This window comes from Mesoplodon bidens (genome assembly GCF_964165515.1).
Source record: "Mesoplodon bidens genome assembly, chromosome: 2".
NCBI classification, from domain to species: Eukaryota; Metazoa; Chordata; class Mammalia; order Artiodactyla; family Ziphiidae; genus Mesoplodon; species Mesoplodon bidens.
The window spans coordinates 148,993,125-149,018,452 of NC_138177.1; the positions used below are offsets into that span (position 1 = coordinate 148,993,125).

The 25,328-nt window shown below is 47.8% G+C and overlaps 1 protein-coding gene across 1 annotated transcript; it reads right to left on the reverse strand.

Annotated features, from left to right (window-relative positions):
- Positions 1-344: 344 nt before the first annotated feature.
- Positions 345-11,254, reverse strand: AKR1A1 (aldo-keto reductase family 1 member A1). Its single transcript, XM_081226024.1, has 9 exons — positions 10,889-11,254; positions 5,560-5,649; positions 3,717-3,836; positions 3,394-3,545; positions 2,602-2,797; positions 2,047-2,246; positions 1,701-1,773; positions 1,134-1,220; positions 345-510 (listed from the first exon to the last, which is right to left on the reverse strand). The coding sequence occupies exons 1-9, from the start codon at positions 11,078-11,080 to the stop codon at positions 445-447; spliced, it is 1,176 nt and encodes a 391-aa protein (XP_081082150.1). The 5' UTR covers positions 11,081-11,254; the 3' UTR covers positions 345-444.
- Positions 11,255-25,328: the final 14,074 nt, after the last annotated feature.

Consider the following 25,328-nt stretch of genomic DNA (forward strand, 5'->3'; position numbering starts at 1 on the left):
TAGATGGGTGGGCGGGATGCAGGAACTCAAGACCCATGCCCAGAAGTGTGAAGAAACCACAGTATTCTCGATGCCCTGATCTCAGTCCGTAAGTGACCAACTTTTGGCATTCTCACTAAGACTACACTGGGATGGCATGTAGTGCTAAGAGATGCCTTTAGGTGGCGCTACTCCACTAATATACCTTATAATTTATGAAGGTGGACATGGAATTCAGCTGCACACTGGTTTCTCCAGAATCAAGAAAGATAAGAGAGTTTGGACTCATGGCAGGTCACACCCAGCATCCCTAAAAGAAACTGTTTCCATATCAGGTCTGACCAGACAAATAAGACAAGCAAGTATCATGGATGGATACTCCAATGGCTTTATTAACTCCTTCTTTCTGGGGATGGCAGGACGTTATAGCTGGAGAGATGAAAAGGAAGCCAGGAAGTTGTGGTCTCAATATGGGTCACTGAAGGGGTACAGAGGGTGACCTGCATCTCTCGGGACCCTCTTCCCATCCACCTGGAAAGAGAGACAGATGACTCCATTAGTAGGAGCTGACATTCCAAAGACCCAGAACATCTTTTCCCAAGAATCTTACTCAACAGCCACACCTGCGTACAGCACTATGACAGATGGCACTGACTGAGGCTAGGGCCTCAGAGAATGCGACAGTGCCAAGGGCATTCCAGCACCAAACCCACAGCCTGGTACGTGGCTGACCCTGCCCCTAAGAGTTTGCAGTCTCAGCTGGGATAAGGAACTCTATTTCCCTATGTGCAACAGGGAAACCTCTAACAAGGTTGAGAATGTCCCATTTATATCATTTACTGGGTTATTGTTATGTGTCAGGAAATGGGATCTTTTTACACATAGGAAGCTGAAGGTTGGAGAAGTTAAATAACTTGTTCTAGGTTACAAGGTATCGAGATGCAGGACTGGAACTCACAGGCTACATGCCTTATCCCTCACCCAGACTACTTCGTGGAGCTCAGAAAAGAAAAAAGAGCCCATTGTGTCCAGGACAGCAATCCTACCAACAACATCCTGCCAAGCCTGTGACCATCAAGGTTGAGGCCAGACTTAGGGCAGAATCCTGTCCCAAATCTCATATTCCCTGACTCTGGGGGGTGATACACACTCACCGTAAGCATGGGCACGATGAATCGCAAATTTTTATTCAGGGCATCCAGCTGCTTCATCTCCTCCAGGCTAAAAGTGAAGTCAAACACCTGGGGATGGGAGCAGGGTGGGGGGCGGGGGGGGGGTCGGTCAGGAAAGCCAGTTTTGCGAGTGGAAGTTGGGGTTCCAGAACAATGCCTTCTTAGCCAAACAGAGTCAGGGCCAGACTGTGTCCCAATGGACTAAAGAAGACAGGACAGGGGCTTTCCTGGTGGCGCAGTGTTTGAGAATCCGCCTGCCAATGCAGGGGACACGGGTTCGAGCCCTGGTCTGGGAAGATCCCACATGCCGCGGAGCAACAAAGCCCGTGAGCCACAACTACTGAGCCTGCGCGTCTGGAGCCTGTGCTCCGCAACGGGAGAGGCCGTGACAGTGAGAGGCCCGCGCACCGCGATGAAGAGTGGCCTCCTCTCTCCACAACTGGAGAAAGCCCTCGCACAGAAAGAAGACCCAACTCAGCCAAAAATAAATAAATAAATTTATAAAAAAAAAAAAAAAAAAGAAGACAGGACAGACACATCACCAAGTACCTGGATGTTCTGAAGGATATGGGAAGGTGTGACACTCTTGGGGATGCAGCTCACTTTCCGCTGGACCTGCCACCTGAGTGGGGGATTGCGGTATAGATGAGGAGGTTGGAGTCAGTACACATAAGCACTTTTTTTTTTTTGGTCCTCCATGCAGCCTTCTCTGAGCTCCTGGAACCCCTGAGCCTCATAGTAATAGGGAACATGCCTCAGAGTGGCCTCTCCCCAGATGACACGGCAGGATTCTCAGCCTCATCAAGGCATTTGGATAAGGAACCCCTCAACCCTTGCCTCCCAACCCAGAAGCCTTCTCCCTAACCTGACTGTCTTTCCCCAAGATTGCTTGTACCTGAGCAAGATCTGAGCTGGAGACCGGCCATGCTTTTCAGCCAGTGCCAGGACCACTGGCTCCTCAAGCAGGACAGGCTCATCAGGATCACGCCAAGCACGATCAGAGGAGCCCAGAGGGCTATAAGCAGTCACCTCCAGGCCGCGTGCTTGGCAGTGGGCAATCAGCTCATTCTGAGCCAGGTATGGGTGGCATTCCACCTGAGCCAAGAAACAACCTATCATCACGAGGTGGCCACAGCCAGCTTGCTGGCCCCACCCAGACATGCACATCGTGACCAACCCTGCATCACTGACCCCCTGCTTCCCCTCAACCTGCTTTTCTCACTCTCTAGACAGTTTTCCACTATTTCATTCTCTTCCCACACTTCAATGCCTTCCTTAAGCAGAGGATTTCTGCACCACACTTCTGACAACTTTCTAGCCATCTCTCTGAAGTAGAGCCATCATCTGCTCACTCATGCTCATTTACATACACACACACACATAGACACACATAGACACACACACACACACACACTCTGCCCCCAAACCAAATGATCTTTGCTGTGTTCACCTGCAGGACAGCTGGGCGCACAGAGGCCACACTGAGCACATCATCGATCTGCCGACTGCTGAAGTTGGACAGGCCCAGTGCCCGCACCAGCCCCTTAGCCACCAGTGCCTCCAGAGCCTTCCAGGTCTCCTTGTAGTGGGTGGAGTCATAGCGTATAGTCCCATCAGCATTCTTAGGAAAGGGGTTGTCTCCCCGCCTGAGTGAAAGACGGCCCCCTCGGTGTGGGCACAAATGCCAGGCTCCTGCCTACCTGCCCGTCTAGCCACGCTACATCCCATAATCCAAGCCCAGAAAGGGTAAAGGGCCAAGAATGAGAAACAAGCATGGTTTTTCACCTTTCCAGGTCATAACCCAAGTGTTAACTCTATATGGAATGCCCATCCCCCCTCTTCTTCTTCCTAGACACATTGTATCTCCTCTCCTCTGGAAAGTCTTCCTTAACTCCTTTCACCTTGGGGAGTTGCATGCCCCTGCAGCCTTCTTCAAGCACAGAGCACAGAGCTGATGGTCGGCTCCTCTCACACCCTCTGTGGGAGCTTACTCTACTACAACCCCAGGGCCTAGGTCAGCAGAAGCTAGTACATTTCCCTAATGTACAAAGGCAGTAGGAGGGACCACCCATGCACACCCTAGGATACACACCATGTGAGGCTGCACTCCTTTTTTGTAGTTAAACTGTAGCAGAAAAGGCTGAGTGTTCCTCTCCTGTTCTGCTACTGTGACTTACAAAAAGTTACTAACATGACTCCGCCAACCCCTGATTCCCTGGATGAAGACTCTGGCAAGGCTCACTCAAAGGCATAAGGCCAGTGCATCAGGTACAGGTCCAAATACTCCAGCTGGAGGTCAGCGAGTGTCTTCCGGAGGGCAGGCTCCACATCCTCGGGGTGGTGCTTCGTGTTCCACAGTTTGGAAGTCACAAACAGCTCCTCCCGAGGCACCAGCTAGTATAGGGGGCAGGGTCCATAGCTAGAAGAGCCAAGGGCACCCAATCTCACCCACCCTCACCTCTGGGAGAGGAATTAGAAGGAAGCTGATGCCAGATCCCTCTCGCCAGGCCTCAGCCCCAGCCTCTGAGTTTTCTCACCCCACCCCTCTGTAGCCCCAGTCCTCACCTTGCCAGGTCCCACATTCTCCTTCAGGGCCTCCCCAATCTCAGTCTCATTGCCGTAGATAGCAGCACAGTCAATGTGGCGGTAGCCTATACTCAAGGCATACTTAATCACTGCTTTTACCTGCCAGGTGAGAAAAGCAGAAGTTTTAGCTCTGTTGGTCTGGACCAGAAACTGCCCTCCTGAGGGTCACTGATGCGGGGAGGGGGCAGGAATTTACCACTGCAGTCATCCATGCAGTGGAAGTGAGAAGATGGCTCTAGTCTCGGGGACCAGAAGTCTCTTCAGAGACCCCAAACCCTTTGTCCCCACCCCACTAACCTCCAAGGTTTCTTCCAAGCAATCTCAGCAGGGCCCAGCTAGAACAAACAATGTGTTCTCAGCTAGATGCTCAGAAGGTGGATGGATACATTGACACAGGACAGAAGGCAGAAGTGTAGTCATGCAGACAGGTCCCCAGCCCTGGGGAGCTGGTTAGGGAAACATGATACACAGGTAAATAGTTCCCAGGGCAAGGCCACATGGAGAGAGACCCTTAGGAAGACATGTAGACCAAGAGAACTCAGGCGAGCAGAAGAGGTGATTGGGGAGAAAATGAAGGAAGGCAGAGAAGTGAGATGGAAGCTGGGCCCAGAGTCCCCCACCAGAAGAGAAGAAAGCAGACACCAAGGAGGAGGACAGGTCAGTCAATTTGTTAAAAACCAGACTAACATGGCATTAGGAGCAGAACCAAGGGTGTCAGGCCCCTGCCACTCAAGATCCCCATTTGGGTGTAGCTCTTACTATCCAGACATATGCCCCTCATACCTGACCCTACTCCCACCGCTCCATACCCTTCCCCATCCCCTCCATCCCTGCCCCCAATCTTGGCCCTGGCTCTGGCTGTCACCAACTGCCTTCATCTAGCTTCTGGACTTGTCCCAGGCCATGTCAGTGCCTGCCTACAGAACCAGGCTCCTAGGCAGCTGTAGGAAGGAAAGCAAAGGGAAAAAAGGCAGAGTTCATCCAGCCACACCACAAATCCCAGCCTAAATTCCAGAGAGAAGAGGCCATTCTCCTTGCCAGAGTCCCTCCCAAACTGCTCTAAACTCTGACTCAGATTCCAAGCACAAGGAACAAGCCCTGAGGAGATGCTCCACCCCAGGTGCAAGCTGAATCTCTACCTGTGTCAATCTAGGAAAATGTCTCCGCTCCCAGGCTCCCTGAGCTGGAAGGGTCTACACCAGGGGTTGCTAAACTCTAGCAGTTTTCTTTTGGTTTTTTTTTGGCCCTTGAGCTAAGAATGATTTTTATATTTTTAAATAGTTACATAAGTACATAATCACCTCCATTTTGCAAATTGTCTAACAAAATCTAAATTATTAACCACCTCGTTCTTTAAGAAAAAGTTTGCCGACCTTCGGTCTAAACAGTTGACCTAGTTATTCTTTAAGCCCTAATACCTGCTGTGTGCCTACCTCTGGCCTCAAGGAACCCAGCGTGGAACAGGAGACGTGATCACAGCACAGGGTGATAAGTGACATATTAGGGGTCAGCATAGGGCCAGGCACAGAGAGGTCCCATGCCTTCACAGCAGTGCACATCCAGTCAGGGAAAGGGCTCCTTCCTACACTCTAGGCAGTGCTGGGCCCCTCAACCACTCCTCTGAATCAGCTGTGGAAGCCAAGTGCTCACTGCTGGTCCCTTCTTGCCTTGTTTCTTCCCACTGCCCTCCAGGCTCATCCCACCTGAGGTGAAGTATAGTTGGGGGGGTGCTGCTAGAAAAAACACAGACACCCTCTCCTGAATAGTGCCTTTTCCCGAGCAGAGGAGCAAGGAGCTCCCCTCCTAATCTCCCATCTCTCACCTGGCCAGGCTCACTCTTCCAGGTGCCCAGTCCAACCAGGGGCATCTTCTGTCCAGTGTGCAGGAGGATACAGGAAGCCGCCATTGCCCCCTGAAACAAAGATGGGAAGAGAATGGTGTGGGGTCAGTGCTGCTGCTTGGGCCCACTGATCAAGACTCCTGTAAAACAGGAAGGGGGCACAGGGGTGATAGGAGAAAAAACAGAGTCATGTGTATATGCCTGTGAGCTGAGACAAGGTGCCTGGAACCAAGCAAAGCCGGTAACTCCTGGACAAACACCAACGGGACCACCAGCCTGGCTGCCCTTCTTCCATCAGGCTAAAGAGCTCTAAAACCTAAAAACAAAGGCGAGGTGGCTTCCCAGAAGTACCCAGCCTTAACTACATGAGGTCTCAAACCAGTGTAAGACAGACAAAGGCCTTTATGAGACAAAGTGAGACCCGGTGACAGAACTGGCTCAGGAAAGGGTCCCTTTTCAAAGGATGAAATGAATGTTCCCAAGAGGTTGTCAGAACTACAGAGACTCTGAGTCCCTCTTACAGAGGTCTGATTGGCCATGCTGCTAGGCCTGAGTGCGGTCTTACAAGGGAAGTATACTATTTTTTAGATGAAAAAAACAAGCTCAGAGAGGTAAAATTATTTGCCCCAAATCAACAGCTAAGTGGCAGAGCCAACTATTCAAGGAGGAGCTGATGGAAGAGGCGGGAAAAGGCAAGTAAACACAGACCTATAAAATACATGTGCATGTACACTCTGCTACAGAAAAACAAGTGAGTTCTGTAGGGCAAGAACCAGGGAATAATGACACTGGCTTTTAAGAATGAGTTGGGACAGTCCCAAGAGTCAAGGGTAAGAGTCTTTCCAGGAAGAGGAACTAGACACAGGACCTCAATGCAGCAGAAAGCAGGAAATTACAGATACATGAAAATTTCCAACTGAATGAAGCAGGTGGGTGATTGAAGCAACCCTGTTTGGAGAGCTATGAAAATCAGAAGTCTCCAAATGGGGAACTTCCCTAGTGGCGCAGTGGTTAAGAATCCTCCTGCCAATGCAGGGCACAAGGTTTCGATTCCTGGCCCAGGAAGATCCCACATGCCACGGAGCAACTAAGCCCATGCACCACAACTACTAAGCCTGCGCTCTAGAGCCAGGAAGCCACAACTACTGAAGCCCGCATGCCTAGAGCCCGTGCTCCGCAACAAGAGAGGCCACCGCAATGAGAAGCCCGCGCACCGCAAGGAAGAGTAGCCCCCGTTCGCCGCAACGGTAGAGAAAAGCACGTGCGCAGCAACAAAAACCCAACTCAGGGGGCTTCCCTGGTGGCGCAGTGGTTGAGAGTCTGCCTGCCGATGCAGGGGATACGGGTTCGTGCCCCGGTCCGGGAAGATCCCACATGCCGCGGAGCGGTTGGGCCCGTGAGCCATGGCCACTGAGCCTGCGCATCCAGAACCTGTGCTCCGCAACGGGAGAGGCCATGGCAGTGAGAGGCCCGCGTACGGGGGGGGGGGACCTCAGACAAAAATAAATAAATAAATAAATAAATAAACTTATTTAAAAAAAGAGTATTATGGTAGAGCAGGTAATTGGACAAGTTGTAACTATAACCAACACACCAAAATTGTCTTTCCTGGGCTTCCCTGGTGGCGCGGTGGTTGAGAGTCCGCCTGCCGATGCAGGGGACACGGGTTCGTGCCCCGGTCGGGGAAGATCCCACATGCTGCGGAGCGGCTGGGCCCGTGAGCCATGGCCGCTGAGCCTGCACGTCCGGAGCCTGTGCTCCGCAACGGGAGAGGCCACAACAGTGGGAGGCCTGCGTACCGCAAAAAAAAAAACAAAAACAAAAACAAAACAAAATTGTCTTTCCTAATACTTCTGACTCAGGAAGAATTTTATAGTCTAGCATAACCTTATGGAGGCTACCCTTTCTGCTGAAACAAAAATGTTCAATCTGGGCAGCAAACCACGGACCACTGAAAGCAATACTCTTCATTACCAAACTTCCCAGGGGCACCAACCTGCCCAGGGATCAGGCAAACATGTCTGGACTTCACAGGAGGAACTAGCCTGCTAGCTGCTACCAGGGTCTGTGGCTGGTTTCCTAGGCTTGATCTTCAACCCATGACCTGTTGACCTCTCCCAGATTTACCAGAACACAAGGGATGGCTCTGAAATTACACCCAGGCTGAGAGTGTGAACAAAAACCTGGCCTCAGAGGAAAAGGAAGAACCTCATGCTTGCCTCTCCCTTTTGCTTGTGAAACTGAAAACCAAAAAGGCTAAGGCTTGAGGTGGCGGACTGGTCCTAAGGCGTGCAGGTGCCCTGTGCCTATTCAGCAGTTCCCCCTGAAGACTGGAGTGCTCAGCCTGCCACTGAAGACTGGTCTGTAGCTCCCACTGCTCAGGCCACCGAGTGGGTAGGAACAACCACTGAGTGGTCTTAAGCTGTTCTTCCACAAACTCTTAAAATGGAAATAGGTTGATGGAAAATAAAGTTTCTAAAAAGAAAAAAAAAAAGGCTAAGGCTTGGAGGGGCAGGAATCATAGAGGTAGAAACGGCAAACACAGATCTGCAAAGAACAAGAGCTCCAAAGGACAGAACAGAAGGCAGAAGACAGATTTTTTCCTCTAGGACAGGAAGTCATCCTCTACCAGCTCCTGACTTCCTCATCTTCTGCCTGGTGCAACAGCCTTTCAGTCAGCCCTGCATTAATAGGCTCTGAGCTTGTCAGCATCTGCCTAGCTGGACCTCTGGCAGAATTCAGAAGCCCTCATGTTATCTTGGGAGAGGTTCTAGATGGAAAAGAGAGAAAAGCTGGGTGTGTGGGGAGAGGGGGGTGAGGGTAGTATCAGGATTCAGGTTTTATTATTCCCAGGTCAGTGCCTAGGTTCCTTCTCTCTGGGGCTCAGTCTTCCTTTCTCAGAGGAGGGCTCTAGAGCTGCCTTGATACAGGAAACTTGAAAACACAGGAAGAAGAGGAAGCAGTATTCACGTGAGTGTTCCCTGGCTGGATGGGCCTTTCTTCTTTGCTCCCCATAAATATTGATGTCCCTCAGCGTTCTGTCCTCAGTCCCTTCTCACTCCCTAGTCAAGCTCAAGTCTTCAGTGATCACCTTAATCACTAATTCTTCGCACCCCAGTGAATATATATATTCACCTCCCTCTGGACATCTCCACTTGTATATCCTACAGGTAAGTGAGACTCAACATGTCCAAAAGTATACTTATCAAATCCAGCAACACAGCACAGATTTCAAGCTCTGGGGTGGCACAGACCTGGGCTTGAATCTCAGCTCCCCCATTCTAAAGAGATTTTAAGTACTCTGCACAGTGCCTGACCATGTTCTTCTTTCTGTATACTCTATCTCACCAGGGACTCAAGGCCCTGGATGACAAGTGTTAAAGCAAACCAGACAACTTGTCTACAGTATAATCCATGGGGGTCTTAAAAAAGCCATCTAATGTATTTCAGTTTGTTTGAGGCACTTCTGAGCATTATCAGATTAGGGTTTCGACAGGTGATGGGGGGGTGGTTATCTTCTGGTTTCGAAGAAGCCAGGACGGAAAGCCACCTTAAATATGTAGCAGTGGCCAAGATTTGGTCTATCTGGCTGCATAAAAAATCCTGTAAATACTTGTAAATATTACAAAAGACACTGTTTGCTCTAAACTGTAATGTAAAACCTAAGATTGCAATAACACTTCCTGGACTTCTTTTTTCATTTTTTTTTGCGGTACGCGGGCCTCTCACTGTTGTGGCCTCTCCCGTTGTGGAGCACAGGCTCCAGACACGCAGGCTCAGCGGCCATGGCTCACGGGCCCAGCTGCTCCGCGGCATGTGGGATCCTTCCAGACCGGGGAATGAACCCGTGTCTCCTGCATCGGCAGGCGGACTCTCAACCACTGCGCCACCAGGGAAGCCCCTGGACTTCTTGATGTACGTGAAAAGAATATATACTTCCTAAATCTTTATCCAGCCTATCCCTGTCCAACTCCAGGGCCACTGCTCTAGCTGTGACCACCCCTCCCAGAACCAGGGATCTCTCTGCTTCCGGTGTGTCCCCTCTCCCCACAAAGCAGTCCCCAAATCTGACCATGTGATTCGCAGGATCTCTTCCAGTAGATCTCTCCTACCCTCGGGATAAGGTCCAGACTCCCTGGTAATACCCTTTATAACCTGGCTCCCACCTCCCCCATCTCTCCACCTCTTCATTTCAGACTCCATATTCCAGGCTTTGCAGAACCAGCCACCATATTTGACTCCAGGCCTCTGCACACTTTCCTCCCCCAAGTCCCACCCTTGCCTGGCTAACTGCAGGTCACCCTTCAGATAGCAGCTTAAATTTCTCGTTCCTCCCATGTCCTGACAGTTGTGCACATCACTGCATTTGTTTGTTCATTTTCCCTCACAAATCTTGGTACTCCTTGAGGTCAGGGCCTATCATCTACCTAAACCTGTAGCTGCTTGAGTGCCTGCTCCCTCCCCCACCCCACACACAGCGGCAAATGGGGGAGATCTTGTCAGCAGGAGGGTCATTTGATAAAGTCACTGCCTCCATCACCTTCTTCCTTTACTTCTTGGATAACCTGGAAAAAATCATCTCTGGAAAATAACAAAGCATTTACCATCATCTTCGGTTAAAAAAAAAAAAAAATCCCAGTGACTCCAGAAAGGATGATACTTGGGTTGCTCTTGTATTACAGATAAGAAAACTGAGACCTTGGGAAAAGTAACAGGACTGATCAGAATCATCAAGACTCTTCTAAGGGAGGTCCTGCAGCCCAGAGTATGGACAGGCTGAAGGGAGAGTTAATTTATACTAACCCCATCCGGTGAAGGTTCAGATTCTGTTCACTTTAACAGAGCAGTGGGTCAACAGAAAAACATGCCCTGGCTTTCCCAAACCCAAGGCAGGTGCCTAAGCAAGCGAACCCACGCCCCTCCTGCCACTTATGAGAAGCGTCTCTGCAATTCCACATTAAAGCCGGAGTTCCTCAAAAAATCGTGTTGGTGGGTAAACAAAAGGAAGATGGCAACCAAAACTTCCTGATAGTATGTGCCGAGAGCTTTAAGAGCTTTATCTCACTTAACTCTTATTACATACAGTTCTGATGTAGGAACTGATTTTACCGCTGAGAAAAATGAGGTCCAGAGAAACTGAGAACTTATCCAAGATCACTCAGCGAATAAGAGGAAGCTCAAATCAGAAACCAAGTCGGGCCGCTTCCTCAGCATTTGCTCTTCGCTCTAACCCGCGGGCGGACACATCTGTAGTGAAGGTTCGAGGCCACCTCCACTACGACAAAGATGGGGCAGCAGAAGAGAAACTCACCTCGGCACGAGCACAGGACGTTAGCAGGGAAGTATGGCTTTTCACCTCAGTCCTGTGCCCTGCTAGCGACCCAATGGGCCTCAGCTTCCCGGATTGGTGGGCAGCAAGAAACTGGCCTGAGCCTGGACACCGGGACTTAAGTCTGGCGGTGATGAAGAAGCTCCTCCCAGAGGAGGGGCTGGGGCCGGGCATTCAACATCACGCGCAGTGGTGGACCCCGCCCCTGTCCCCAGAAACAAGCTGGGGAGTGGACGCCTGAGCTGGGTGGTTGCACTATCTCTTCCTCAGGATGCTGGTGGGTAGATTGGCGGAGTTTGGGCACACCCCACAGCGCGAGTTTGGAGGACTCCCGGGCTAGTGAAGCCTGCGCCGACGGCCAAGTAAGCGGCCCCGGAGGCGGGGCCGGGGACGCCTCTGCCTGGCCCATATTGCACCGCGCGCCGCCGCGAGGCCGCTCTGGGCAACTTTTTCTCGTTCTGCGGCCAGAGGGAGGTGGCCCGGCTGCCACGTGGTGACATCTTCTGCAGTCGGCTCCTCCTAAGGACTACAGGCCCCACTCTAATCTATTCTCTTCCTTAGAGCCGGGTTGGCCAAGTTCCCTGAAAACGCCTAAGCTGGTCCCATTATTTGGTCAGGCAAACTGAGGTCCAGAGAACAGCCGCAACACAGAGGTTGACAGTAACAGGGAAGACCTTGGGACTACAGCCTTCAAGAGGTAAAAGTTAGTGCTCTCTGTATCCGGACTGTGGACCCTGGCAGCGCATTTATGTTTTATGTATATTTAGGCTTTATAAACATTAATTTATTGAGTCTTCACAACAATCCTGGAAGGGGAATGTTCTTTTTTATTCTATTTACTGCAAGCCTTTTTTATTGAAGTATAGCACACTGGTAAATGGAATATTGCCTGCCATATCAGGAAACAAAGGATGTCACGATCATCAGTGATTGAAGCTGTGCAGCCACCACCGAAGGTGAGCTGATGAGCCCTAAGGGAATTTAGGAAGGAAACAAAGAATACCTGCCATCTAGCAGCCATCAGACTGCAGCCACTCCCTAAGGTGAGCCCTGATTTCAAGACATGAAAACAGGATACTGGCCCCAGATAGCTGAGGTGCATAGCAAAGGCATGATTTCAGTGAGCCCAGACTCTTTCTTGCATCTTCCCATGCATAGAAAAGCGCTAAATTCCTTAACTTGGGATTTCTGGTTTTCTTTAATTAACAGTACCTGCCCTTTGTTGCAAAGCTCCTGTATATCCTAGCTCCCCCCTCGCCTCCCTGGAGCAGTTCTCTCAGTGTTACTTGAGATGCTGCCTTCTGGGCTTGAAGTCCTAAAAATTGCCACCAAATAAAACAACTCTCAGCTTTTAGTTTGTAAATATTTTTTTCATCGACAATACAGACAGAACAATGCACAAATCTTAAACGTACAACTCTGTGATTTTTTTTTCAACATAACCACCATCCAGATGAACATACAGTGTTACCAGCACACTTGAAGCCTCCTGTGAGGAAGGTATTCAGTACCATTTTACAGACTGTGCAGACTCAGCAAGGTTTCCCTTGCTCAGAGCCACACAGCTATTAAGTTACAGTTTTGTTTTTTGTTTTTTTGTGTTGTGTTTTTTTTTTTTGGCTGCGTTGGGTCTTCGTTGCTGCGTGCGGGCTTTCTCTAGTTGCGGCAAGTGGGGGTTACTCTTCGTTGAGGTGCACTGGCTTCTCATTGCAGTGACTTTTCTTGTGGAGCACAGGCTCTAGGCGCATGGGCTTCAGTAGTTGTGGCACATGGGCTCAGTAGTTGTGGCTCGTGGGCTCTAGAGCACGGGCTCAGTAGTTGTGGCGCATGGGCTTATGTGATTAGTTGCTCTGCGGCATGTGGGATCTTCCGAGACCAGGGATTGAACCCGTGTCCCCTGCATTGGCAGGCGGATTCTTAACCACTGCGCCACCAGGGAAGTCCCAAGTTACAGTTATGGGATTTGAAATCCCGTTTGCCATTTGGGCTGAGAGGTGTCTTGAATTTATGTTTTTCTTGGTGGAAGTGGGCAAGAAGCAGATTTGTCCTGATGTAGCTCTGCCTTTTTCTCCCCTCAACTCCTCCCCCACCCATCTGTACTCCCCCAGTGCCACTCTTCCCCATCTTTTTTTTTTTTTTTTTTTTTGCGGTACGCAGGCCTCTCACTGTTGTGGCCTCTCCCGTTGCAGAGCACAGGCTCCAGACGCGCAGGCTCAGCAGCCATGGCTCACGGGCCTAGCCGCTCCGCGGCATGTGGGATCTTCCCAGACCAGGGCACGAACCCGTGTCCCCTGTACCGGCAGGCGGACTCTCAACCACTGCGCCACCAGGGAAGCCCTTCCCCATCTTTTTTTACACCCAGATTACTCCCCACTGTCTCCCAAGTAGGAGTGGTGTCCTGATGGACTAAATGTCCGACATTTCACACCATCTATCCTCATAAAGACACTCAGATTCCAGCTTATGTGATTGTTACCGAGTCCAAGCTTGCTCTGCTCGCCGCACGACAGGCCAATGAATCAGAGGCAAGGTGCTGAGGCAAGGAATACCACTTTATTCGGAAAGCCAGCAGACGGAGAAGGTGGCAGACTAGTGTCTCTGAAAAACCGTCCTACCTGGGCCTGGATGCCAGTTTCTTTTATAGAATCAGAGAGGGAGAGGCAGTGAGGAAGTAAAGCAAAAGGGCCATCAGTCTTGCAAAACATCTCCTGGAATGACCAACCTCCTGAGGAGACGTGTTAGTTTCTTTTTTCTTGCAGCTACTCACAGGTGGGCTTGGTTACCTGAGGCAGGCCATTATATGTGATTATAATAACAAAAGCAACGAAAAGCAAAGGTTAAAGGCAATGAAACAGATCAGACATGGAGTCTGATTTAGATCTTCCCTGTTACACGATCAGAATTTAGAATCTCTCAAGTTCATCTTAGACCAGCAAAGACCATTATAAACAGGTAGGGCAAGGGGTCCCCAGAGAAAGAGAACTGTTACCAGAAAAACTGGGTTCATCCCTTGGTGGGTGTCAAGCCAAAAGACACAACCAAGCCAAAGATCAGGAGAAGGGAGAATTTATTATTGAAACCTAGCAGGACCCTGTAGGACTCCCGGGTACAAAGCCTTTCTGTGTCCCCCATTTCTTGTTTGTAGGAAATAGGCTTCACTCAGCCTCCATGACCTTCCCTAAGTTCCAAAGGGCAGGTTAAAACAGTTGCTAGGGCTTCCCTGGTGGCGCAGTGGTTGAGAGTCCGCCTGCCGATGCAGGGGATACGGGTTCATGCCCGGGTCCGGGAAGATCCCACATGCCGCGGAGCGGCTGGGCCCGTGAGCCATGGCCGCTGAGCCTGCGCGTCCGGAGCCTGTGCTCCTCAACGGGAGAGGCCACAACAGTGAGAGGCCCGCATACCGCAAAAAAAAAAAAAACAGTTGCTAATCAGAGAAGGGAGGGAATGCAGAAACAACAGAGGAACAATCAAGAAATACTAATGCAGCCTTGGGGCAGGGTCCTGGTTCCTCCTCAAGGAATATACATAACAATATTTTTGAGATCTTCTGCAGGAACTAAGGCCCCCACCCAGGGAGAGGATAGCAACCTCAGGCTGAGCACAAGATTCCTGGAGCATCGCCTTGTTACCTCACCACCAACCAATCAGAAGAAAGCCATACACCCTGCAGCCCTCACCCCAAATTTTGCCTATAAAAAGCTTTCGCCAAAAACCATCAAGGAGTTTGGGGGTTTTGAGCATGAGCCACCCATTCTCCTTGCTTGGTCTTGCAATATACCTTTCTCTGCTTCAAAGTTTGATGTTTAGGTTTATTTGGCCTCACTGTGCATGGGGCACATGCACTTTTGTTCAGTAACATTATTGCAACAAGTAAAGAGAACAACAGGGATCTTTCCCAAAACAGTGTCTCCCCCACAGCAAAAAAATGGGAACGTTTAAGCTAAGGGCACATGCATAGTCATGAAAGGGCTTGGATGGTCAACAGAGTCCAAGCTTTAGTTGATTAAAGTCACAAAAGTCAGAAAATCTCGACATCAGCATCCCTTATGTTCTAACTGATCTGGTGGTTGAGTGCTTCAGGCTAATCTTTTTTTTGTAAAACAGAACTGGGAGTCTTATCTTTGCTGTTGTTACTCCTCTGGCCTGGTAACTGTTTGTTCTTGCATAATTTTGTTCCCTTAAGATCACTAATTACTGAGACCTGTTCAAGGACAAGCACTGTGGCCAGGCTTAGATCACAAAATGGCTTAGGTCAAAAAGGACCCTCCCACAATCCACAATCTTCTGCCCCATCTAATGGACTCCCTCCTGCCCACTTCTTCCCCAGATCTGAGACTTTTGCTCTTAATTCTGGCCACTGGGATTGTTCCATGCAAGGTACAACACTAGCCTTCCAAGAGTTTTCAGAGCAATAGTCATCAGATTGGTGGTATATTGTCTTCTAAAAGAGATCGGCATGAGAACACACCATCCCTTTTACAGTCTTCCTCCTCCGTTTTAAAAAAGACAAACCTCTCAGCCAGCTCCTAGGATGCATTGCCCCCGTGTGCATTGAGGCTACTAAACAAAGGAACTTTTGGAAATACTGATGACTCTAATGACTGGATCATAAACCCTTATGCAAGTCATTTCCAATACTTTGTTTTGAAAACTATTGGTAAAAGCTGATAGACCATTAAAAATACTTTTGCGTAATAGATTTTGTGATTTTTGGAGTATAACTTGGAAAGAGTTAAAACAGCTAAGTGACATTGCTTTAGAAAGATTTCTATTTTCATCCACTTATTTATGTGAACAAGTTATCTCAATGCTTGTATCTATAAAAATGAAAAATAAGAATGGAATTGAGGGACTTCCCTGGTGGTGCCGTGGTTAAGAATCAGCTAGCCAACACAGGGGACACAGGTTCAAGCCTTGGTCCTGGAAGATCCCACATGCCGCAGAGCAACTAAGCCCGTGCACTACAACTACTGAAGCCTGTGCGCCTAGAGCCCGTGCTCTGCAACAAGAGAAGCCACCGCAATGAGAGGCCTGTGCACCACAACGAAGAGTAGCCCCTGCTCGCCGCAACTAGAGAAAGCCCGTGTGCAGCAACAAAGACCCAACACAGCCAAAAATTAATTTAAAAATTAATTTAAAAAATATTTTTAAAAAAAGAATTGGAGGTGAAGAAGTGGACAAAGTGCATATAAGCAACCTGTTTAGGAATTTTGCTATAGTGAAATGGGATGGTAGTTGGATGTGTAATGAAGTCAAAAGTGGGATTTTTTTTCTGCCTGAATTGGCAGATACATTAGTATAGTAGATTATGTGCTGATCCAGCAGAGTGAGGAAAACTGACAATTCAGGAGAAAGAGAAGATAGTTGCAGGGGCAACATCCTTGAGTAGGCAAGAGAGCATAGAATGTCTGCCTCAGATTGGAGGGCAGACGGATAGATACTTTTTTTTTTGGCCACACTGCACGGCTGGCTTGTGGGATCTTAGTTCCCCAACCAGGGATTTAACCTGGGCCCTCAGCAGTGAAAGCACAGAGTCCTAACTACTGGACAGCCAGGGAATTCCCCTGTCAAATACTTTTTAAAGTGATTGATGCCTCCTGATCTCCAGTATCTCATTTAATCCTCATGGTAATCCAGCATGTTGGTATTATCATCCTTATAAATTTAATTAATTAATTAATTAATTAATTATGTCTGCGTTGGGTCTTTGCTGTGAGCGAGCTTTCTCTAGTTGCATTGAGCAGGGGCTACTCTTCGTTGCGATGCTTGGGCTTCTCATTGCGGTGGCTTCTCTTGTTGTGGAGCACAGGCTCTAGGTGCCCGGGGTCCAGTAGTTGCAGCACGTGGGCTCAGTAGTTGTGGTGCAGTGGCTTAGTTGCTCCAGGGCATGTGGGACCTTCCCGGGCCCGGGATGGAACCAGTATCCCCTGCACTTGCAGGTGGATTCTTTTTTTTTTTTTTTTTTTTTTTTTTTTTGCTGTACGCGGGCCTCTCACTGTCGCGGCCTCTCCCGTTGCGGAGCACAGGCTCCGAACGCGCAGGCTCAGCGGCCATGGCTCACGGGCCCAGCCGCTCTGCGGCATGTGGGATCCTCCCGGACCGGGGCATGAACCCATGTCCCCTGAAGCGGCAGGCGGACTCTCAACCACTGTGCCGCCAGGGAAGCCCAACAGGTGGATTCTTAACCACTGTACCATCAGGCAAGTCCTATCATTCTTATTTTAAAGTGGGGTAAATTGAGTGTCAGAGAGGCTTAGCAAACTTGCTTAAAATGACAGAGTAATAAAGACGGGATTAAGAATTTTGGCTAGGGAATTCCCTGTCAGTCCACTGGTAGGACTCCATGCTTTCATTGCTGGGGCCCCAGGTTCGATCCCTGGTTGGGGAACTAACATCCCGCAAGCCGCCTGGTGTGATCAAAAAAAAAAAAAAAATGTGGCTAATTTCAAAGAGAGTGTCCGTTTCACCAAGATCAACAACGGCTGTTGAATCAGTGAATGAGAATGTGCACACAAGTGTACCACTCAAGAAGCTGGATAGTAGCCGTGTACACAGCTGTGTACAGCTGTGTCTGGAATGTTAGGCTAGGGAACTGGAAATCTCACAGACCTGAACCTCCAACCTTGAGGCTGCCCAACTAGATGGATTGTGAATCAACCAGGACAGGTGTTGTTTAGATGCAATTGCGTTTAAATCCTTGCTATACCCCTTAGTAGCTGTGTGACCTTGGGCACATTTCCTCATGTGTGAAATAGAGATTTGAATATCTACCTTGCTGATATGTTTTGGAATTAAATGAAACAATGGATGTAAATTGCCTCACAGTATACATAGTAGGGATTTAGTGAATAATTGTGATTGATTATTGTTTATATTCAGAGTAGACATGTTTGCAAGCTAGGCAGGGGTGACAACAGTCCCCTCCCCACCCAGTGAAGCTGCTGAAACTGCTCCCCAGACCTGAGAGAGATAGCAGGACTCCTGAATGGAAGAGGATTCTGCACAAGGGTTGCAGTCTCTTCTCTCTCTCTGTCTCTCTGACACACACCTGTGTGCACACACATTTACGTAGAGCTCTAGCTGTATTTGTATCAGGGCAGGATTCACAGTCACAAAGATCAATGCTGCAGTAAAGTGGTGGGAAGGAGGCTGCAGCCAACTGAAACCATTGGTCTGGGGCTGGAAAAGGGAGGGGAAGAGGAGGGAGTCCTGTGAGCAGGCCTGGCAAGGCGAGGGCAGAACCACGGCAGGAAGCAGACGGCCTGTCATATGGCAGTGCGGATTTCCCCTGGCAACTTCACTTCCCAATTTTACATCCTTCCATTGCACATGTGTCCCGCAGAGCCCGCCCCGTGCTAAAAGTGGGTAGAAGTGATTGATTGATTTATTCAACTGACAAATGCTTAATGATACCTACCACATGCCAGGGATTTTCTGGAAGGATTAATAGTTGTTGGTCAGGGAGCTAAACGGAGCTAGGGAAGAGCAGTCTGGGCAGAGGAACTAACATGTGTTAAGTTGTGGAGGAATGAAGTAAAATGTTACATTCCAGGAACTACATATGGTTTGATAAAAAGGGAGCATAGAGTTCCAGGGAGAAAAGTGGTAGATGAAACTGGAGAGGTAGGATGAGTCCAGTTCATAAAGAGCCTTAGTTACCACATTAAAATGTCTGGGTTAACTGACTAACCATATGGAAAAAAATAAAGGTTAGACTCCTACCTTGTACTAGACACAAAAGTAAATTTCAGGAGGTTTAAAGGTTTGAATATGGAATTCCCTGGCGTTCCAGTGGTTAGGACTCAGCGCTTTCATGCTTTCACTGCCGGGGCCCTTGTTCAATCCCTGGTCAGGGAACTAAGATCCTGCAAGACGTGCAGTGCAGCCAAATAAACAAATAAATAAAGGTTTGAATATCAAATAAATAAAATTTTTAAATGCTAAAAGAAGAAATAGGAGAATATTTGTACAATCTAGGGATGAAGAAGGCCTTCCTTAACTTTAAAGCAAAAGTTAGAAAGTATAAAGGAAAATATTGACAGTTTTTACAGATAAAAGTGAAAATTGTGCAGCAAAAGACAACATAAACAAGATTAAAAGACAAATGACACAGTAGGAAAAGAGTCTGCAATATTTAATTGTTGAAGGGTTCAAATATTACTTTGTAAAGAACTGCTAGAAAATCAATTTTATAAAGTTATTTATTTATTTATTTATCTGTGGCTGAGTTGGGTCTTTGTTGCTGCACGTGGGCTTTCTCTAGTTGCACACTCGGGCTACTCTTCGTTACAGTGCGAGGGCTTCTCATTGCGGTGGCTTCTCCTTGCGGAGCACGGGCTCTGGGCGTGCGGGCTTCAGTAGTTGTGGCACACAGGCTCTAGAGCGCAGGTACAGTAGTTGTGGCACACGGGCTTAGTTGCTCCACGGCATGTGGGATTTTCCCAACTAGGGCTCAAACCCGTGTTCCCTGCATTGGCAGGTGGATTCTTAACCACTGCGCCTCCAGGGAAGCCCCGAAAATCAATTTTAAAAAGACAAATATTTCGATAAAAATAGGCAAAAAGTTCTTAACATGTGGTTCTCAATATAAGAAAGAAAAATGGGGGCTTCCTTGGTGGCGCAGTGGTTAAGAATCCGCCTGCCAATGCAGGGGACGTGGGTTCGAGCCCAGGTCTGGGAAGATCTCACATGCTGCGGAGCAACTAAGCCCATGCGCCACAACTACTGTGCCTGCGCTCTAGAGCCCGCGTGCCACAATTACTGAAGCCCGCACGCCTAGAGCCCATGCTCCGCAACGAGAGAAGCCACTGCAATGAGAAGCCCTCGCACCGCAATGAAGAGTAGCCCCCGCTCGCCACACCTAGAGAAAGCCCGCCCACAGCAACAAAGACCCAATGCAGCCAAAAATAAAAATCAATAAATAAATTCATAAAAAAAGAAAGAAAAATGGCTATAAAAAGGTTATTCCAGGCTTCCCTTGTGGCGAAAGGAATTAACTACTCCTACACTCAATAATGTGAATAAATTTCCCAAACTTAATGTTGAGTGTAATAAAGCAGACATGAAAGAGTACATATACTGTATAATTCCATTTTTATAAAGTATGAAACCAGTAGAAACTAATCTATGGGGGCTTACCTGGTGGTGCAGTGGTTAAGAATCTGCCTCCCAATGCAGGGGACATGGGTTCTATCCCTGGTCTGGGAAGATCCCAAATGCCATGGAGCAACTAAGCCTGTGCGCCACAATTACTGAGCCTGCACTCTAGAGCCTGCAAGCCACAACTACTGAAGCCCGCACGCCCAGAGCCCGTGCTCCGCAAGGAGAAGCCACCGCAATGAGAAGCCCGTGCACTGCAAGGAAGAGTAGCCTCCACTCGCCGCAACTAGAGAAAGCCCGTGCACAGCAACAAAGACCCAATGCAACCAAGAATAAATAATAAATAAATAAATTTTTTTAAAAAAGGTTATTCAAACACACTAACAATGAAAGAAATACAAATCACTTTCCCTGTCAGATTGATAAAATTAAAAAGATCAAGCCCCAGTGTTGGGGACAGTGTAAAAAAAGAGACTTACCCATACACTGTTGATGGGAGTGCAAAATAGTATAATCTTTCTATAGGGTAATTTGGTAATATGTATTAAAATTTTTAATGTGCATCCCTTCCAAATTTCCTTCTGAACCAGGAATTTTAAGGAATTTAGTTAAAGGAAATAATAAAAAAGTGACACGGTTGTTTAGTGTGTTGTTTAGAGGAAAGCAGATTTACCCGAATGTTCATAAGAAGGGAACTGGCAAAACAAATCATTGTGCATCCACACAATAAAAGTGATCCAGGGCTTCCCTGATGGTGTATTTAAGAATCCGCCTGCCAATGCAGGGGACACGGGTTCGAGACTTGGTCTGGGAAGACCCCACATGCCACGGAGCAACTAAGCCCGTGCGCCACAACTACTGAGCCTGCGCTCTAGAGCCCTCGAGCCACAACTACTGAAGCCCGTGCGCCTAGAGCCCGTGCTCCGCAACAAGAGAAGCCACTTCAATGAGAAGCCCACGCACCGCAACGAAGAGTAGCCCCCACTCGCCGCAACTAGAGAAAAGCCCCGGCGCAGCAACAAAGACCCAATGCAACCAAAAAAAAAAAGAGCGATACAGCCACAGGAAAAAGTAGATCTGTAACTGTTGTAGTAGAAAAGTGTCCAAGATATGTTGTTAAATGGAGGAAAAAACAGAAAACAAAAAGGAGGTTATCGAAGGCAGGTTGGGCACTAGCTGTGCTCAGTTCATTCAGATTCAAAGATCAAAGTCCTAGGGCCTCAAAAGGCCAGGGTGCTACCACCTGCTTCTGGATCAAGGTTGTGCAAGGTAAGGGAGGAGGGTGGCCATGAGCCCGGGGTGGGGATGGGCATTTCTTCTCCAGCCCTGCCACAGCCATGACAAAGCCTAGGAGCCAGATACCTGCATTGGAGCCTGCATTTCCTTCTCCAGGCAGAATGTGGATGAGGGTTAAAACTCTGGGTACATTCTCGTGTCCTTCATTAGGCAAGAAGGTGAATTTTCTGAGCTCTGCTAGTGCTGGACTTTGGGAATCTGATTTCCTTTTTCTTGGGAATCTAGCAGATAAGCCTTTGCTATAAGGCTGTCCTTTTAGTCATAGACCAACTATAGCCAAGCTGCTTGGTTGTGTTTCTATTAGTGGAGAGGTATTCGAGTCCATTTCTGAGGATTAGAGGATCATAAGATTTCAGGGTCCCCAGAAATAAAAGAGTAGGCACTCAATAAATACTAATTAAGCTTCACATAAGCCTGGATTTCCAGTAAGATACTAGGAAGCAAAATAGTTTCATTAGATGAAATATTTCAGGATCTGAACATTGGACAAACCAAGCTATTATTATGTAAATGGCCAATTAGTAGCTAATTGGAACTCCCTGGCCAGGCCGCATCTGGAGACTCTCTTGAAATTGATGTAGTAAATCCAGCTTACAACACTTACTGAACAAAACATTCTCCAGTGAAAATCCCCACATTGGCCTTTCCCATCTAAGGTACTAGGGGCCCAATTCTTATACACTTAAAAAAAAGCCTGCAGTTTTTTTTCTGGAAAGGAGGAGGACAGAAGTCACAGCGCAATTCTCAGGCCCAGGTTAATTCCGTATAAGTAAATCTCCCTCCTGCCTGAAGAAAACAAAACAGGAATTCGAAAAGACATATGCACACCGATATTCATCACAGCGTTATTTACAATAGTCAAGATATGGAAGCAACCTGAGTGTCTATTGATAGCTGAATAGATAAAGAAGATGTGGTATATATATCGTGATATATGTGGTATATATTCAATATATCATGATACATGTGAGCCATAAAAATGAAATCTTGCAATTTGCAGGAACATGGATGGATCTAGAGGGTATTATGCTAAGTGAAATAAGTCAGACAGAGAAAGACAAATACTGTATGATCTTACTTATGTGTGAAATCTAAAAAATAAAACAGGGACTTCTCTGGCGGTCCACTGGTTGGGACTCTGCGCTTCCACTGCAGGTTCGATCCCTGGTCAGGGAAATAAGATCCCACATGCCTGTGCAACACGGCCAAAAAATAAAGTAAAATAATAAAACAAAAGTAAAATAAAATAAAGTGCAATAAAATAAAATAAACAGATAAACAAAACAAAATGAAAACAGATTCATAGATACAGATACAGGTTTCCAGAAGGGAAGTGGGGGATGAAATAGGTGAGGAGGAATAAGAGGTACAAAGCTCAAGTTAGAAAATAAATAAGCCACAGGGATGTAATATGAAGCATAAGGATTATGGTCAATAATATTGTAATAATTTTGTATGGGGACAGATGGTTACTAGACATTGTGGTAACTATTTCATAATGTATGCAAATGTCAAATCACTATGTAGTACATCTGAAACTAACATAATATTTTTAATTAACTAATTAATTATTTTGGCTTCATTGGGTCTTCATTGCTGCATGCGGGCTTTCTCTAGTTGTGGCCAGCGGGGGCTACTCTTCATTGCAGTGCACAGTGTTCTCATTGCGGTGGCTTCTTTTGTTGCGGAGTACGGGCTCTAGGCACGCGGGCTTCAGTAGTTGTGGTGCACGAACTTAGTTGCTCTGCAGCATGTAGGATCTTCCCAGACCAGGGCTCAAACCCGTGTCCCCTGCATTGGCAGGCAGATTCTTAACCACTGCACCACTAGGGAAGTCCCCTAACATAATACTGTATACCAACGATATTTCAATTTTTTAAAAAAATATTTATTTATTTATTTATTTGGCTGCACCAGATCTTAGTTGCGGCATGCAGGATCTTTGTTGCTGCATGCGGGATCTTCATTGCGGCATGCAGGATCTTTAGTTACAGCATGTGGGCTGTTAGTTGCGGCATGCAAGATCTAGTACCTTGACCAGGGATCGAACCTGGGCCCCCTGCATTGGGAGTGTGGAGTCTTAGCCACTAGACCACCAGGGAAGTCCCTCAATTAAAATAAATAAATAAATAAATAAAAGTAAAGCTCTATCCTGTCAGTTTTCCAGGCCATCCTCCGGACCAGAGTGGCTATGGTTGGCTCAGTTGCTTTTTTTTTTTTTTTTTTTTGCGGTATGCGGGCCTCTCACTGTTGTGGCCTCTCCCGTTGCGGAGCACAGCCTCCAAACATGCAGTTTCAGCGGCCATGGCTCACGGGCCTAGCCGCTCTGTGGCATGTGGGATCTTCCCGGACCGGGGCACGAACCCGTGTCCCCTGAAGCGGCAGGCGGACTCTCAACCACTGTGCCACCAGGGAAGCCCTGTTTTTTATTTTATATTTGATCTTGCTAGCCTATGGTGGAGGGGAGCAGGAACCTCAGTTCTTAAAAATGGGGAAATTGAGACATTGACTAATTCAGCAAGTACCCATACAGCAGTTTCTCTGCTCCTGACATGAATAAGGAACTTGTCATGAGTGTCCTCATGACACTCAAAGATAAGATCACCAAATGTGTGGCTAGCCACCTGAGAGCAATTCCCCTCTGCCTGAGGCATTCATGCATACTCCACATTCACTGAGCACCAGCTGCTTACAGACCATGTGCTGGATGCTGGAGATGCAGAGGTGAAGATGTGGCCCTACCCTCAAGGAATGGCAGTCCAATGCAGTGCTTCTCAATCTGTTATCTCTTCAATTCTATGAAGTACTTACTACCACCATAACCTTGACTCACTAAGATCATGGTCCATTGGGGGAAGGGAAAAAAATTAATAATTACAGAACGATGTGATAAGTGCTAGCTGTGATAGAAATAAGCACAAAGTATGGTGGAAATACAGAGGGAGGAACACTGAAAATCAGTTTGAGAATGGAGAGGTTGTCAGGAAAGGTATCCCAGAATGGTGACACTTTAGCCTAATTTTGAGAGACAAGCAGGAGTCAGGCAAAGAAGAGTCAGCAAACAGGATGTGGAGATCTGTAACATCATGATATACTTAAGGATTGCACACAGTTCTTTATAGTTCGAGCAGCTTGCAGTGTATGTGAGGGAGGAGAGACAAGGTGGAGAGCCTGGGTGTCAAGATATGGAACATTACACTGAACGCTTGCTAAGCTAAATACTGTGGGGAGATATCAGCAAGGGGGTTGGAAATCATATCACATAAGGAGCAGTTAGGGAAGTGGGGCTACTTAAATTGAAGAACTGAGAAGACAGGAGAGAAGAGTTTTGAAGAGTTTTTTAATGTGTGACTTCAGAATTAGAAAGGGCTAACTTTTATCCTGGCTTGGTAAGCCATACATGATGAGCAGGTTAGCTAGACAATTAGGTCGGTGGCCCAAACTGTTCAACCATTTGGGATGGCCCTGCCTCCTACCCAGTTCTGGTCTTAGATTAGAGTTCTCAGATTCCGGTGCGCTTGTCAGACCTGCTGTTCCTCTGGGGAAGATGGTAGGAAAGAATGTGGAGATGCCTCTAGTTGCAGAATTATGGCTTGTAGAGGGTCAAAGGAACGTGACTAATGGCTCCAGGAAAGGCGAGATCCCAGCTTGTGGTTAGACGTGTGGTTGAGGCTAGGAATGAATCAGTGAAGACTTGCCCAGAGGTAAAGCTGTCCTTTTCCATTTGTGTGCTTTCTCAGAAACTTTTATCCTTTGCCTCCCTTTTTCTCCCATCTGTCAGTGGCAAAGTAGGCTTCAGAAGAACAAGCCAAAGAGTCATTACAATGGGTGTGAGTCTTTCTGGTCCCAACATCATCGCTCTCCTAATTGCAGTGCTTCTAATGAGTGAGGCACTCTTTTCTGGAAGATTTGGCCAGGATGTCTAGAAGTAAAATATTAATGCATGAAAGAAGTAAGTAAAAGATTTTTTTCCCTGCTTCCAGGCGGAGAATGCCCTACCAGTCAGGACAAATGGGCCAGAAGGTTA

Coding starts and splice junctions, on each gene's coding strand:
- AKR1A1 (XM_081226024.1), bottom strand. CDS start 11,080: ATGCCCGGCCCCAGCCCCTCCTCTGGGAGGAGCTTCTTCATCACCGCC. Junction 3,546..3,716: donor AGAATGTGGGACCTGGCAAG/GTGAGGACTGGG, acceptor CCCCTATACTAG/CTGGTGCCTCGGGAGGAGCT. Junction 2,798..3,393: donor CACTGGCCTTATGCCTTTGA/GTGAGCCTTGCC, acceptor TCTTTCACTCAG/GCGGGGAGACAACCCCTTTC.